The sequence below is a fragment of the Bidens hawaiensis genome, unplaced genomic scaffold (assembly GCF_021521415.1).
Source record: "Bidens hawaiensis isolate Kalapana, Puna unplaced genomic scaffold, B.hawaiensis_p1.1 tig00062559_1, whole genome shotgun sequence".
NCBI lineage: Eukaryota > Viridiplantae > Streptophyta > Magnoliopsida > Asterales > Asteraceae > Bidens > Bidens hawaiensis.
In genome coordinates, this window is record NW_027501233.1 from 48,603 (window position 1) to 66,271 (window position 17,669).

Sequence of the window (17,669 nt, forward strand, 5' to 3'; positions counted from 1 at the left end):
AGTACATGTATTATAGTCATTTTTTAGAGCTATAGGAAAAACAACATACTATTGTGAATAGGTTTGTGCTCGAATTAGAAGTGTACAAAACTGGTTTTAAACCCAAACCGAATCGGTTCGGTCAATGGCTGATCAAAATCCGTTTGACTCAAACCGGTTCAGTTTATAAATCGGTTTAGAAGCAAGATAAGCCGGCCTAGTCCAGGTCGGTTCGGTCCGGTTTTAAACCGTTTTTTTCTCAAACCAGTTCGGTTCTAAAACCGGTTTGATAGATTATAAAGAGGGTCTTAGAACTGGAGGTTTAGTTTGGTTTGGGTGAAACCAGTTTTTTGTACACCTCTAGCTCGAATGAATAACACGCCACCAATATGCCTCAACCCCATTGTGAGGCATGTGATCAAAAAGTAGAGACATGATTAACCTTCTTTTAAATTCTGAATGTGTACTTATCTAGTTGTCAAAGCATCTATTGTTCCAGTGTTAACTTTTACATAAGTATTAATTTACAAGATTAAAGATTACAATCATACTGTAACAATCAATCCTTTGTATATCTATTATGAGTCATTTTCACTATTAAAATATCATAAAAGAAATGAAGAGGTCAACAGAGTTTTTTTTAACATTTCCAAATGCTTATCGATATATTTAATTGCTCATAAGTAAAAAAAAGTGGATTGGTTAAAGCTAAGACAAAATCGAAAATTATGATGATGTAACAAGCCCTTGAAGGGGGTGGTTACAAGTTTCTAATTTTAAACCAAGGGTTCATCTGATTCAATATCGAGCACACCAAATAGATTACCAATCCGATCCGGTAAAAAAAATATCAAACAAAACAAAGTCATTGAAATTTAAAACCGATTAATATCTCCCACAAGAATCTATAAGTTCACATCTTATAATCATTGCATTGAAGTCAAAATTTCTTTGAATCACATTACTAATTTCAAACCTGCTTAACTCTTTCCACCTTGCTTTTCTTTAGTCTTTTGAAGCTTCAAAACCTTCTTCACAATCTTTTGTTCTTCAACCAAGAAAGCTCGAATGATCCTGCAAAATAAAACCCAATAATACAAAGTTTAACATTAACCAACTGGTATATCATGACAATTTTGACCCAGATGAAAATATTTTACGAACCTCTCGCGCACTGCACCAGCAGATAGCACACCGCCATAGGCACGGTTAACAGTCCTCCTGTTCCTTGAAAGCCTGGACCTTTTGTATTCAGCAGGCCTCAAATGAGGAATCTGCAGTCCATGAAAATAAAAAGATTTGATTAAAATTTAGAATCTTGTGGATCATAAAAAGTGCAATTTTCACTACTTGTTCTACAATCACTATAGCTTGATTCTCAAAATTTTATTTTAGCTGATCAAAATACTGAAATTATGAGAAGCAACGAATTGCTGTAACTGAATATTAGTAATTGCTTAATTAAACTAACCATCCTTCAATCCTTAACTTTGATTGAATGTAGGGATGTAAACAAGCCGAGCCGCTTGCAGGCTGGTCGATACCAGATTCATGAAAAGCTTAAGAAAAGCTAAGCCTTTTCGAGCTCAGGCCTTGTATGAAAAGCGTGTTTAGGCTTGTCATGCCTTAACGAGCCTTGTGTATTTTAAATTTTACCTTAATTAATTTCACATTGCACTTTTGACGACCAAGTCACAATGGAAACAACACATCTCTTTGAGGATGCAAATAATCTTTGAAAGGAGCTCGAGCCAAGATTTGGCTTGTTTAAGATTTTCTCAAAATATATAAATATAATAAAGAAACAATCATAATTTAATTATTATACAGTAAACGAGCCAAGTCGGAGCTTGAAAAAACGACGGGATGAGCTCAAGCTTTAGAAAAAAAGCTTGAAACAAGTTGAGCACGAGACAAAACAAGCCGAGCTCAAGCCTAGTCAAAACGAGCCAAGCTCAGTTCGTTTACACCCCTAACTTTGATCAAATGTGCATCTGATTCCAAATCTAAAACCCATCGATAACCGCCATGAAAACACAACAAAATGCTCAACTCTATTGCTAGCATTCACAAACCCTAAGCTACAAAAAACATTAATGTAAACATTCAACAACAATAATAATAATAATAATATGATTACCCCTTGGATTCTCTTGCCGTTAACAGGACACTTAGGGCCACTAGCTCTCTTCTTCGTAGTCTGGTAAACCAGCTTACCACCTATGTTACAAACACAAACCAATCAATTTTCAATAATAATAATAATAATAATGTGTTTAGATAACTGAAGAGGGATGTACCGGGGGTTTTGACGACCCGGTGCTGGTTGGATTTGGTGGCATAGCCGTGGCGTTTACGGTAAGTCAGACGCTGCACCATTCTTCAGATCCGATCCGCTGGTTGGTTGATTGAATGATTGATAATGGAAGAAGGAGGCTTCAGGGTTTGATAAGGAAGATGTTAAATTGGGTTTTGTTTGATGGTGCCCTAGATCTGACGGCTCCTTGTGATTCTTATCAACGGTTCAGATTATATTAGTTTTATGAATGTTTTTTTTATTATTTATTCTTCTTGTTGGTTTAGAAAAAGATGTGTATCAAAGAGGTAATAAATATTGTTCAAGATTAATTTTGGACATGTGAAATACATTTTTTATATTTTACGACAGAACTTATGAAAAAAATAACAAAAGTGTTGTTCAAATAGGGTTACACATATATCATTCCATGGTGAGGAAATTTAACTAAACATTTTATATGGGACGTCGCATAGATCAATCTACATGGTTTGATTCATTATCTTGTTTTATTCATGAGTAATCTATAATTAGACTTATATATAGTTCATGCTAATCCTGAATATTGTTGTGAGCGTGTTACTGATGCGACAAGTAGGTTATCACAACCCATATCTTATGATGATTTGATTTGAACAAAATGTAATTGTATAGTAAGCTTACTTCGTATTATTGCTTATTATTTAATAACAAACATAGATTACAGTGATACTCTCTCGTATATTCTTATTCTTTTTCTTGTCTAGATTTTAAAGCCCTATAATCCCAAAATCCAAATCCTGCCCATTTGATTAATTGATTATATCATTGATCGTTATTCCTTAACATCCTAAATCCCTTGTTCACGTTCTTTTTCAAACATGCTATGTTGTATTTTATCGGAGAGTTGTATGCTGCGTTCGGGAAGGATGAATCGCTCCCGAAAAGGAATCTATTGATTCTCTCCCAATTGGTTGGACCATAGGTGCGATGATTTACTTCACGGGCGAGGTCTCTGGTTCAAGTCCAGGATGGCCCAACTGCGCCAGGGAAAAGAATAGAAGAAGCGTCTGACTCCTTCATGCATGCTACACTTGGCTCGGGGGGATATAGCTCAGTTGGTAGAGCTCCGCTCTTGCAATTGGGTCGTTGCGATTACGGGTTGGATGTCTAATTTCCCAGGCAGTAATGATAGTATCTTGTACCTGAACCGGTGGCTCACTTTTTCTAAGTAATGGGGAAGAGGACCGAAACATGCCACTGAAAGACTCTACTGAGACAAAGACGGGCTGTCAAGAACGTCAAGAACGTAGAGGAGGTAGGATGGGCAGCGGTGTTGATATTGATTGAACTTTATAGCATTCCTATGTAATACTTGATGGGTAGAAAAGTATAACTTCATATTATACTATATATTAAAGGAAAACTGAGGCATTAAGTTTCTTTTTTTTTTAATATTTTGAAATCTGTTTTAGTATTTAATATTTGAAAGCAATAAAAACAACAATCATGGAAGTTATTGTAGTGGTAGTGTAGTATTGTAATGAAATTCATGTTACGAGTTTGATTCTGTCATAGCCTGTTTTTTTGGTTTTCTTTTTATTTTTTTGTTTTTTGTTTTTTTAAATAGAAATAGATTTTTGTATTTATAGATTTCTTACTAAATCAAGTAATGGAAAAGGTGGTGTAGTGGTAAACTTAATATAACGTACTATGTTTATGTGTGTTTGAATCGTGTGACTGGCGCGATTGTTGCAAGGTGGAGATAGACGATAAGCGTTGGTGTTAAACGTACACCAAATTGCCTAGCTAAACGTAACACCATAAAAGGAATGAACTTTTGTAACAATTAATAAATGTCACCCACAGCCTAGCTAAACAGAGAAACAACTACAACGAAGGCATACCGACGCAACCTCCCGTCTAGCTAAATGGAGAAACAACTACAACGAAGGTACACTGACGCAACGCACTAGGATAACACCTAGTTAACTTTAATTTAAAAACTCAGCGTAACTTAACCGAGCCAAACCAACATGGTTTCAAATCAACCCGAGTCTAAGCTTAACATTCCAGCTCGGCTTCACAAGCCGATTCAATTTGTAAACGAGCCAAGCTCAGACCTGACTTGTCTCGACTCGATTTGCGTGCGACATATTTAGTCAAAACTGTTGGTTCACTTTCCATACTTGTATTCCACATACACACACGTATACACACTGTATACTTGTGGACCTTTAGTTATGAACCCCGAATAAGTGTTTCCCACACAACTTGTTCTCCAAGCTTCAAAATATCAATGGCTTCTTCCTTTGCAATCTCTCACTTAGCTTCTGTTTCCACTTCATCCTTATGCTTCAATTCGTCCATCAAAATCCGTCATCCAACTGTTCTCCGTCGATTGACCAATCTACACACCAAATCGCTCACTGTTACGGCTGCTTCAGCTTCTGTAGATTATTCAACCGATAATAAGTCATCTCTATCGTCAAAGGTTAGTTAGCATTTGATCTGTTTGTTTCCGGTAGATATAACTTGAATATTTGTACACATGCCTAGTAATTTTGAAATATGTCGAATGCTTGACAATCTGGTGAAATTCATCATCATCATCATCATCATCGTACTCAGTATATCCCACCAATAGCAATGCTATGGTAGGGTCTGAGGAGGGTAAGATGTAGACAGCCTTACCTCTATCCCATAGGGATAGAGAGGCTGCTTCCGGTGAGACCCCCGGCTCGATAATCTGGTGAAATTCGGTTTACTTACTCCGAATTAGGGCTGTATACAAACCGAACGCTTAATAAATGGACGGAATGAACACGAATAGAGGCCATGTTCGATCAATTGTGTTTGTGAACTTTCAATAATGTGTTTGTTTATGTTTGTTCAATGAAGGTTTTTAATGACGTTTTTAATCTTATCATATATATTTAAGCAAAGCTATTAACTATATAACGGAATATTTATGAGCGTTATGTGATTAGTTTATAAGTATAATTAACATATGAATATGAACTACTATTTGTACCCATGCGTTAAATGTATTACATGTTTGAAAGCTACCCGCATTGGGGACATGATAGGAACTTAGTCGGTATCGGTTCTATTTGTTACGGTAAAGGTTTTGTGGCCAAAGTTGAAATTTTAAACGTTTTATCATAAAAGTGTTAGAATTTTGTTGTCCAAGTTGAAAGGCTAAAAGTTTTATAGCAAAAGTATGGTGGCCAAAGTTGTAAGGCTAAACGTATTGTGGCAAAAGTTGAAAGATCAAAAGTTTCATTGCCAAAATTGAGGGGCCAAAAGGTAAATGCTTGAAACTTAGTTGGCAAACTCTGAAAACTAAACTAAAACTCTAGTGGCCAGATGGTAAATATTTAAAATTTCAGTGGCAAAACTATAAAAAACCAAACTTCTAAAGTTGGAGTTTAATTATATTATATATATAATATTAAAATAAATACCAACACAAACCTTGTAGCTGGACCGAACCGTTGACATTGGCCATTCTCAGTTAGCCAAATAAAATAACACAATTTTTGTGCTAATTCGTGTTTGTGAACTGTTCTCGAACAGGTTCGTTTTCTTAATGAATGAACACAAACAATAAATTTTGTTAGGTTAGCTGTTCATGAACTGTTCGCTTGTCTGATAAAAGCTTAACGGACGAACATGAAGAAGGCCTTGTTCGGTACGGTTCGTTTACAATCCTACCCCAAGTTGTAGCGTAATCTTAAAATCAAACCATTTAGTTTAACTTGATATTATATAAACAAATTAGGGATAATTACTGATTAGTTAGTTCTATGATTTTCCAGACTAGCAACTGGCAATGGAAATTTAAGGATAACTCTGTCAAAATCTACTATGAGGAGCATGGAGATGAAAGTAATGAACCAAAAAAGAACATTCTCTTGATGCCAACTATTTCTGATGTTAGCACCGTAGAAGAATGGAGAGTGGTGGCTAAAGACATCATTAAACAATCTGGAGATGCTAATTGGCGAGCCACCATCATTGACTGGCCCGGTCTTGGTTACTCTGACCGCCCAAAGCTTTGTTACAACGCAGATGTCATGGAATCGTTCCTTGTTGACTTCATCCTTGACCCAAATGGTCCTGTAAACCGCGCAGGTAGGTGTTATACTTTTGATATTATTACTGATTATTGAACTTTTGATTTGTGGGAAAGTTATTGTCAATACTTTTGATATTATTACTGATTATTGTGGTGGTTATATATAGCAGAAGATTTGGTTATTGTTGGAGGCGGTCATGCTGCCACCATAGCCATCCGTGCTGCTAATAAGGGTTTGGTCAAACCAACCGCTATTGCTGCTGTTGCTCCTACATGGTCTGGCCCGCTTCCCATTGTATTTGGTCGTGATTCCAAGACAGAGTCAAGGTAACGGGTCAAAATGGGTTGGGTTGACGGTTGATCTAAAACAGTCATTTTATCTGAAAGATTTTATTTGTTGAATAATTAGTTGGTCAAATATGATTACAGTAATGGTGTAGGAGATGCCATGCATTTAGGTCTGTAAACGAACCAAACGTTTAGTGAATTGTTCAGGCGGGAAGTTCGTTTATTTAATAAACAAACAGCCATGAACATTTTTTTATTTAAATGTCTTTATGTTCGTTTGTTTGCGTTCATTTATGCTCATTACTTTACCTTTGCTTTTGTTCGTTTGTTTTCGTGCGTTAATAGATTCATTTAAATTTGCTAGACCAATTACAATTTAGTCTGATTTTAATAACCTTTTGAGCCTGACACATTGTTCACATTTACTTTTAATTGCTTTTAGCTATGTTATGCTCATTCATCCATATTTAGTTAAGTTCGTTAGTCTACGTTTGTGAACCATTCGTTTATGCTGTTAGTGAACAAACATAAATGAACATGGACAAGAAAAACCCATTTGCTTAGTTGTTCGTGTTAGATTATTTGTCCGGTTAAAGTTAAACGAATGAACACATACTTCGGCCTGTCTAAAAGTTTACATGCATTAAAAACACACTTTGGAGAACTTCAGACCCATTTAACCCTTTAAAAATCGAACATAACCTGGATTGATCGTTGACCAAACGGGTCAAACTTACCACTTCTTACACACCATACATAGTTTCATTTAAACTACTAATATTATTTTTAACAATTTACAGATATGAGATACTGAGAGGAACATTACGGGCCCCAGCTGTCGGTTGGATGTTGTACAACATGTTAGTTAGCAACAAAAAGTCCATTAAGTCTCAATACGAATCCCACGTGTATGCTGACTCAGCAAATGTGACACCAGCCATAATCGAAAACAGATACGAGCTGACAAAACAGAAAGGAGCCCGTTACGTCCCTGCTGCTTTCTTAACCGGCCTACTTGACCCGGTGAAAACCCGTGAAGAATTTCTTCAACTCTTTGAAGGGTTAAATGGTAAATTACCAGTTTTGGTTGTGTCAACATCAGGAGCACCGAAGAGGTCGAAAGCCGAAATGGAAGCTCTTAGAGAAGCTAAAGGAGTGAGCAAATTTGTTGAGGTTCCCGGAGCCTTGCTTCCACATGAAGAATACCCAAGTTTAGTCGCAAAAGAGCTTTATAGTTTCTTCCAAGATGTTATATAAATTGACTATTGTTTCTATACTTATAATTACATAGAACAATATATTCTTAATACTTTTTGAAACAATTGAATGGTCGGGTCGGGTTGATTTTTAACGTTTTTTCTTGAAAATTTGTAGCCTTTTTAATTATAAGAGTGTAATGTGATTCAAGAGTTATCTTGTTTCATTTGTGATCTAAAAGGTTTATATTGTACATAAGCAGTCATTCAATGGTAGCATATGATAAAACACGCAATGTATTATGAAAAATAAGTTCGAATATGAAAGCCAGTAAATAGTAATCAATGGAAACTTGGAATCTGGAAAAACCTAAGAAGCTTGCCAACATATTTTGTCTTGTCTCTATATAGGGCTCCATTGGCTGTAATCGAGTAAATGAAACGGGTGAGGTGGTTATTGTGGAAAGGTACTTGGCCAACTAGAAGATAACACGGGTTGCATAGGATAAGGTTATTGTCCCTAAAGACTTGGGTGGGGGGGGGGGGGGTATGAGTGTATGAGTGTATTAGAACGGCTAACCTAGCGCTTCTAACAAATATCGTACGAAGGATAGGTTGTGGGCTAGGCCCGTTTTTGCTATTCATATTGGCATAAGGCTTTGGAAACCCATCTCGATGAAGGCCTCTATAAAAGGGGTTTGGAAAATAACATAAAGGTAGCCGATGATTTGGCAGAGTGAGTGGTTGATGTGGAGAGCTATTTTAAGAGTTCAAGCTAGTTATTGGAAGAGGTAGCTCGCACTACTTTTGGCTATACCATTGGGGTGTTCGAGCACAGTCTTAAGAATCTATATCCGACACTATTCGTGTTGGAGGCACATAAAAATTGTATCATTGAGGAAATGACCAACTTAGCCCAAGGGATATGTGTCTCGTGTTATGATTAGAAACAAGGGTTTATATTGAGTGAACTACATTTGCTACAGCTAGAAGTGTCCAAATACCAGAATCCAATAAGCTAATTAGGGTCGGGTTAAATAGGGTAAAAAAATATAATCGGGTTATTTGGGTTAACCCGGATTGTTAATAGGGTTGGGTTTTTGGTTCATTTTTGGAAGGAAAAAAAATCAGATTTTGAGTTAACCTGAATAACCCGATTAGTGGTGATAGCTAACTTCAAATACAATATTGATGCAAAGGTAAAATAAGCATTAAAATTTAATGCTGAAAGTTTTATAGATGAGTTAATTATTCTACTTATTCGTGAACCAGTCGGTGGGAAATTCAGTTATGTGGTCCTTCAATTGATTAAGCGAACGAGCATGAACACATGTTTCGTTTTTTCATCCATGTTTGTGATTGTTCGTTTATGATCGTTCAATTAAGTTTGTTTATGTCTATTCGTGTTCAGTTACACATTAATAGAAAATTATTAAATAATGTTTGCATTTAGAAATTATATCACCATAATATGTTTTATTTTGTTTTGTTTGTGTTCATTTATGTTCGTTCATATGTGTTTGCGTTCGTTTATGTATGTACATACATGTTCCTTTGTGTTTGTTTATCTTTGTTTAATTATGTTCGTGAACTGTTCGTTTAGATTTTAAATAAACGAACATGAACATGTTCATTTTTCAACGATGAACATGAACACAAATGTTTGTTCGATTAAGTGTTCGTGTTTTTTTAAAGTTAAATGAACGCCCTTGTTTATATTCGTTTGGTTCATTTACAGGCATATCTGTAATTATAATATAATTATATGCGAAAGAAATTGGAAATTGAATGGAATGAGAAATATTGCAGTTTACAAGTTACAAACAGAAAAATCAACTTAAAAAATACAAAGTAATATGGTTAACCCGACTAACCCGCAATCCGGCCATATTAAGTTGATTTTAACCCACTAACCCCGATCGACTAACTTAAAAATCGACTAACCGGACCCGTTTAACCCGAAACCCGATCGAGTTGACCCAATTAAACCCCTAGCTACAACTGAGCTGGAATTGTATGTCGAAGTTGACCCTTCCTTCAACCAAGGACGCCGAGTGAATTTGGGTAGGGGACAAAGATGGCCAGTTTTACACTAGTGGTTTAAGAAAGGGATATCGAAGTCGAAATGTTTGGCAAGAATTGTATGTTCATTAGCTGAAGTGGGTGCCAATCAAAGTTAATGCCTTTGTTTGGCGAGTGAGTAAATAAATTCCCAACGATGTACTAGAAAGGTGTCCTATTTCTTGACGTAACATGCAAATTGCAAAATATGTGGGGTGCCAGCTGAAGACATGTCGCACTTATTCTTTGATTGGATTGTGACGAGAAGAGATTGGTTGGGAGTTTAAGAGTGGCCCGGTACAAGGTTGCAGAATATTACTTATTAAACCAACTTTTTTCAATCCTGTTTCAGGTGTAATGCATGCCAAAATGAAAACCATGGTGTATGTTGTTATCGTGGTTACTTATTGGTGGCTTTGGAAAGCAAAGAAGGTCAAAATATTTGACGGCGAGACGCTTTAGGTGGAAATCATATTGGATAACATAAAGGTTAGCACGTTCTCATGGGTCAAATATTGAGCAAACCGCAAGCTTTGGAGTGGGTCAGTAGATGTATGTTTGATTGTAGTCGGTTGTAGTCGCCACTTGCTCGAGACTTATAAATAAAAAATTGTTTGTTTTTTATTATGATTAGTTTTTTTTTAAATGGAGTGGGTCAGTTAATGACTTTTAATTATTTATTTATGATTAGTTTTTTTTTAAATGACAAATCTAACTAAACTAGTAAATGAATACACATTTTCTAAAACGAGACTTGAAACCTTACCAAAATCCATAGCACTTTCCAATGACAGTAATAATTCGTTTAAAGTTTTAGTAATCTCTAGAAAAGCATGACGTGCAATAATATATTATTCAATCGAGTTGTCAATCATTGTAATGGTCAACGTCAGCAGTGACATTTCATGTATACTCATCATAAATAGATAATAGGTGCATTTCAAAATAATAAAAGCAAAAAGACTCTTTATTTTGACAAAGATCGGACATAGTCATATAACGTGCACACACATATGATAGGAATGATACTCATCTTTTATTCTTAAACCTCGGATACGTGTGCATAAAGCCCACACGTGTCTTATGTCAAGTGTCAAAATAGTATTCAAAATAAAGCCCAATTAATTCTCCGGCAATCGTGTCTCCAAGCCCATAACAATCAATCAAAGCCCAATCAATCTTTTGTGCTGATTGAGATCAAATTCTTTGACGTTGTATACGTGTCCTCTTGACATGTGATAGACGTGTTGGATGGTATATGACCAATAATAGAGTGTAGAGAAACGCCAATGTTGTCCTATTGTCGGAACCTACTAATATAGCTAACCTAGGTTATAAACCCGTGTATTATACAGGGCTGGTACAAAAACTTTTAACTTAACAACATCAATTATGTTTAACATATATTGACAAAAGAATATTATGAATTAACAGGATTGAATAATACATAATTGAAAGTTAGAATATATAAATAAAAAGCATTTGATAACGTGAAGGAAAAAAGTTACCTTTGTTCAACTGACAACATGCTATTAATGTCATCTATAACATCCGAAAACAATTTACAAGTATTTGGGATTATCACATGCTATTAATATCTCTACTACTATTAATCTTTTAGACATATTTTAAATTAGGAATTCTTGGTGAGTATACATGTATATATTAACATGCTTGTTGTTTAACATCTATATGAAAGTGTAAGTGATAATTAAAATACATATTAATACGCACAAATTAGAGGTTTCGTTGTCAAAGCATTCAATAATATATGTTGAAAACATAATTTCAACAAAAATTATAAATTGTGAGCAAGGAATAAAGAAGAACAACCTTTAAGAACATGAATGAATAGACGTGTTGGATGGTATGCAACCAATAATAGAGTATAGAAACGCCAATGATTGTTCTAATGTCAGAACCTACTAACATTGTTAAATTACGTTATAAACTCGTGTACTATATGGCGCTGGGCACAAGGGTCGGCTTGGCTCCAAGAAAGCAAAAAAAATATTGGGTCGAAGACGAAAAATTTTTTGGACCTTAAGTAAATGGACTATTTTGTTGGTTTAAACAATTTGGTGTTGATATGGGCTTACTTGGTTATAATTTAAGTTGTGTAAAAAACTTTTGGGGCATTTACATATATTCCCTTCCTAATTTCCCTTATTACATATTTTCCCAATGCTAAATCTTAAATTACATATTTCCCCTTCCTAAACCACATATATTACATATCTCCCCATTTCATTTAAATTAATTAACTAAATGACCATTTTAGCCTTAGTGGACTAATTTACATATATCCCCTTCTTAATAGTAACAATTACATATATCCCTAATTTAAACCCAAATCGAGTTGGTTTTAAGACGAACATATCGAAACTAATAAATTCAACTGGGGTCGATTTTTTAATCGCTAGCAAATATAAAAAATAAAAAAAACTACATGGTTTATAGGTTCAACATTTCTAACATGAGAAATCAACAAATTATATAACATAATATTGTATAAAGGGATTTTTACATATATCATCTCCCTAAATTATATCAAATAATTACACAGTAGTTATTTATAAAATGCACATATATGGTTATATAATATATAAATTTTCAACTGTTTTTGTATTTGTAGGTTACGAAATAAATTTATTTAAATTGATTTTATTAATTACAATAAAAAAAGCATTATAAAAAAAAGTATCAAAGTCAAAATTTCAAATTACGTAAAATTCAATTGAGCTCAAATAAATATAGGGGCATTTACATACCCTTTAAATGGTAATTCAAGACTAGAAGGGGAAATATGCAATTTAAGGTTTTACCATTGGGAAAATATGTAAGAAAGCAAGTAAGGGAGGGGATTTTTGTAAAAATCCCAAAACTTTTTTTATAAAAATTGGAATAAGCATGCCTCAAATGAGACTAAAACCCATAACCTTTTGGTTATGAGTAATACCCCTTTGTCACTAGACCAAGCTAATGGTTTTGTAATTGAGTTTAAAAACTATATATACATATTGTTTTAATAAATTGAAGTAGGGGATAATCTCCCCCCCCCTGAGGTTTTTTTCCCCGAAGAACCTCACCGGGATCCTAGGTTTTCCTCGCTATATTGCTGTGTCCACTTTAATTTTATCGCATCTAGTTATCTGATTATTGAAAAGCACACCACCTCACTTAACGAATTTGTTCTATTATTGCTTCAGTAGTTTTTAACCAAAACAGTTTGGCGCCCGCCGTGGGGCAAGTGGTATTTTTCATTCTCAAATCCATATTCACTTTCATTCTAAATCGTAACCTTGCAAAGCTATACTCGAAAATGGCTTCTCAATCAAAAGCTGCATTTTCGTCCATGCCATCCGCAATTTCCGGAGCCGCCCAACTACTTCCTCCTCCACCTGCTACCCAAAAGAAGGCGACCAACACCGGCGTTAACATCTCAGAAGCTGTAGGATCAAGCAACATGCCTCCCCCTACAACAAGGCCTTTAACCGGCATACCACTCCAAAGATCTGGGTCTCCTAAGAGTCCCATCCTTATGTCTAACGATGATATGTTTGGTGTTTTAATGAAGATGAAGGAACACATGGAGGCTCAGAAGAAAACCAACAACTCAGTCATGAGGGAGCACCGGGATATTTGGGCACAAAGGGAAGAAGCCGACGGAGGAATCCTTCACTCCATTGCTGCCTAGGAACCTAAACTTTGACGTGTCGGGATCCCAGGGAAATCGTTATGATGACTTCTTTCCCATGCAATCAGCAAACAGGACGAGTGATCATATCCAGGCCACTAGGGCAACTCCTACTCAGGAATTCGGGGTTATTTCAGGATCCCTAGCTAGGATTCTCGATACTGGTAATTTCAATAATGCTATTATGCATGTGGCTAACCATGATGTTGCGCAGGATCCCGATATTAGCCCAATGATACAAAAGGAATTGCAAAAACTCAAGGAACTAATCTCTAGCGTACCTGGGATAGTCCGGCCGATTCCGGAGGTTGCTCCAAGCAGTCACTGGATCACAAGATTCGCACCCCCATATGTGATGCTGAGATCCCGAAGCGATTCCAAACCCCAAGCATGAAGCTGTTTGATGAAACCACGGATCCTAAAGAACATATTGCCCAATATCGAGAAAGAATGGAGATAAACCCCATACCTTAGAATGTTAAGGAAGCCTACTTATGCAAAGGCTTTGGCTCAACCTTTACTGGAGCTGCGTTGAAATGGCTCCTAAGTGTCGCTCCTTTTTCTATTAAATCTTTTGCTCATTTAGTTAATTTGTTTAATAATCAATTTTCTTGCAGTAGAAGTTTTAAAAGGTTAACTAGTGACTTGTATAGAGTAACACAGGGTAAGGATGAACCCCTTAGGGATTTCGTTAGCAAATTCAGCAAGGAAGCTCTAGAGATCCCCAACTTGGATGTTTCAATGGTTGTGCAAGCTTTCAAGATGGGTCGAAAAAAGGATACCTCTTTCTTTGAGGATCTCGTCATGAATCCTTGCAGGAATCTGGACAAAGCAAGGAACAGGGCTCTAAGGTTTATCAGGCTGGAAGAAGATAGGAAGATTCAGCAAAGGATGGATGGTTCCAACAGCTACAACTACTCGAATAGAAAGTCGGATTCCCAATCATCTAAACAATATCGACCTAAGCCGTATGCTAGAAATGATAGGGTCAATGTGGTGGACGATGACGAGGATGATGAATCTTACCCCAACTTAAATGATTATTGTTTTTCAGTTGATATTCCTGAATTAATGTGTGCTATTCAGGATCTAAGTGAAAAAGTAAGCTGGCCAAGAAAGAACGAAAAAAGTGGTGCATGGAAGGACAAATCCAAATGGTGCGCTTTTCATGAAGATGTTGGCCATATAACAGAAGATTGTATCGCCCTAAGAACGGTGATCAGTTACCTACTTAGCAAAGGTCATTTAAAAGAGTTGCTAGGAAAGAACAATCGAAGTCGGGATCATGAGCAGGATCCCAAAAGGGCGGAATCCCCACTTCAAGGTGCTCGGATTGTAAATGTTATCTCCTAAGGTTCTGACATCTGTGGCACATCCTATTCCGCATCCAAAAGGAATTCCAAGACAACTAAAGCAGAGAAGCCAGAAGAACCAACGAAGACAATGACTTTGACCTAGGAAGCTGGTGTCTTTTTCGATGATGAGGATCGGGATAATATTCAGGATCCTCATCACGATATATTGCTAACTGTTTTGTATGCAAGATCCTGGTGGACAATGGAAGTTCAGTGAATGTCATCCAATTGGATACCATAAAGAGGATGAATATCCCATAATCCAAAATTGTATCGAAATCTTCAGTGTTGGTGGGATTCAGCGGGGAAGCCAAGAGTGCAGTGGGAGAGATCAAGCTTCCAATATATGTTGAGGGAGTAAACTCTATCATTAAATTCTGTGTTATTGATACGTTGACTTCTTTCAATGTTATTTAGGTAGACCCTGGATCCATGAGATGAAAGTGATCCCCTCAACGTATCACGAACGCATCAAGATGCTGACACCATAGGGGATCGTTAAGATTCAAGGAGATCAACAAGAAGTCAAAGATGGATATGCTTCCTCAATGAAGTCAACAGCCAAACCAACTCAGGCATAGCAATCAAAGAACAAAGCACTTGATGTCTTGGAAGCAGCTAAACAAGAGGTCAAATAAGTACGGTTCGATGATCAGGATTCCGACATCAAAGTGTTGATAGGAACCGAGATTACCAAAGAAATAGAAGATCAATTGGTCAAGTTCCTCAAGAGCAGAATCTCAACTTTGCATGGAAACATGAGGTTATGATAGGTATTTCTAAAAATATTATTACTTACAAATTGGGATTAGATAAAAGTCTCTAGCCAATTCAACAAAAGAGAAGAAAGTTCGCACCCGAAAGAAATATCAGCATCCAAGAAGAGGTTGTGAGATTGTTGAAACCAAGGATGATCAATGAAGTAAAATTCCCAAGATGGTTGGCTAACGTAGTGGTAGTCCAGAAGAAGAACGACAAGTGGAGAGTTTGTGTCGACTACATAGACCTTAACAAGGCTTGCCCCAATGATCCTTTCCCATTGTCGCATATAGACTCCATGGTGGATTCAACTGCTGGGCATGAGATGCTAACCTTTATGGACACCTCTTCGGGATTCCAACATATTCAAATGGAACCCTCAGACCAAGAAGACATGACTTTCATGACTCCAACAAATATATATTGTTACACTACCATGCCTTTTGGTTTGAAAAATACAGGTGCAACCTATCAAAGATTGGTCAACATGATGTTTAAAGAAAAACTGGGGGACACCATGGAGGTCTATAGCGATGATATGGTGGTGAAATCAAAGAAATCTGGGGATCACCTCCGGGATCTTGAAGAAGCCTTTGATATCCTTGACAAATACAGCATGAAACTGAACCCATCCAAGTGCCACTTTGGAATGGGGCAGGCAAGTTTTTGGGATACATGGTTACTAAGAGAGGGATAGAAGCAAGTCCTGAATAGATAAAAGCCATCATGAACCTGAAAGCACCTGCCAATGTAAAGGATGTCCAAAGATTAACCGGCAGGATTGCAACCCTGAATAGGTTTATCTCAAGATCCTCAGAAAGGTGCAAAGAGTTCTATGAGATCCTTAAAAAGAATAAGAACTTTGAATGGGGACAGCAGCATGAGAAGGTGCTCGAAGAATTAAAATAATACCTTTCATCATCACCTTTACTCATGAAACCTGAAGATGGTGAGCCATTATTCCTCTATTTGGCGGTATCCCGAGACAAAGTAAGTGCCATACTAGCCAAGGATCATGAAGGTCAACAACATCCTATCTACTATGTATGTAGAAGTCTACTAGATGCTGAAACCAGGTATTTTTATTTAGAAAAATTAATCTTAGCTTTAGTTATGGCCTCTACCAAGTTAAGACACTATTTTGAGACACATTCTATTTTTGTTAAAACTAATTATCTTATTAAAAATGTTTTGAGAAAACCTGAAATGTCTGGTAGGATGGCTAAGTGGTTGTTCAATTAAATGCTTATGATCTTGTCTATGATCCTAGAACGGTAATTAAATCCCAAGCTTTAGTTGACTTTGTGGCTGATTTCAGTAATGATATCCAACAGAAAGCTGACCGGGAATTGTTCAACAATTAGACCAAGATAAGGGTAAATGGATATTATTTACTGATGGGGCCTCAAATGTCAGGGGATAGACTTAGGAATCACCATGAAATCGCCACAGGGGGACATAATACCCTAGGCAATCAGATGTGATTTCGAAGCTATCAACAATGAAGTTGACTATGAAGCTTTAATTCCTGGCCTTTAATTGTCTAAGGACTTAGAAATTAAAAACATTCTTGTATTTGTGGAGTCCTTATTGCTTGCTAACCACTTCAACGGCTCCTATGCTGTTAGAAGTGAAAAACTAACCGAATATCTCCAGATAGTTAAAAATTTGGCAGAGAAATTCAATTCCTTTGTCATTCAACAGGTACCTAGGGAAGAAAATGCTAAGGCAGATGCTTTGACAAATCTTGGATCTGCTTTTAGGATTCTAAAGAAAATAAAAATTCTGGTCATACATATCTTGAATCCAGCCACATATATGCCGCCACTTGATGAAAAGCAAGTTATAAGAGAAGCTGCCAAGCAAGATCCTCAAGTCAATGAAGTAATAGACACTGAAGATGCTACTGATCTGGATCCTCAAATTAATCAAGAATCCTGGGTCCAACCCTATCAAGAAATATTTGCAAGACAACAAG

At 36.4% G+C, this 17,669-nt stretch overlaps 2 protein-coding genes across 4 annotated transcripts; one reads left to right on the top strand and one right to left on the bottom strand.

The window, feature by feature from the left end:
* Positions 1 to 824: 824 nt before the first annotated feature.
* On the bottom strand, positions 825 to 2,402 carry LOC143603732 (large ribosomal subunit protein eL34-like). Of its 2 annotated transcripts, none has more exons than XM_077080447.1 (4): positions 2,280 to 2,402; positions 2,120 to 2,199; positions 1,160 to 1,253; positions 825 to 1,053 (listed from the first exon to the last, which is right to left on the bottom strand). In XM_077080447.1, the coding sequence occupies exons 1-4, from the start codon at positions 2,356 to 2,358 to the stop codon at positions 1,013 to 1,015; spliced, it is 294 nt and encodes a 97-aa protein (XP_076936562.1). In that variant the 5' UTR covers positions 2,359 to 2,402; the 3' UTR covers positions 825 to 1,012. The 2 variants fall into 2 exon arrangements, with proteins under 2 accessions (XP_076936562.1, XP_076936561.1); XM_077080446.1 differs by having other exon boundaries at positions 1,144 to 1,253.
* Positions 2,403 to 4,540: 2,138 nt separating this feature from the next.
* Positions 4,541 to 7,947, top strand: LOC143603734 (uncharacterized). Of its 2 annotated transcripts, none has more exons than XM_077080448.1 (4): positions 4,541 to 4,748; positions 6,076 to 6,391; positions 6,503 to 6,662; positions 7,424 to 7,947. In XM_077080448.1, exons 1-4 carry the CDS (start codon positions 4,554 to 4,556, stop codon positions 7,878 to 7,880), a joined length of 1,128 nt encoding a protein of 375 aa, XP_076936563.1. In that variant the 5' UTR covers positions 4,541 to 4,553; the 3' UTR covers positions 7,881 to 7,947. The 2 variants fall into 2 exon arrangements, with proteins under 2 accessions (XP_076936563.1, XP_076936564.1); XM_077080449.1 differs by having other exon boundaries at positions 6,506 to 6,662.
* Positions 7,948 to 17,669: the final 9,722 nt, after the last annotated feature.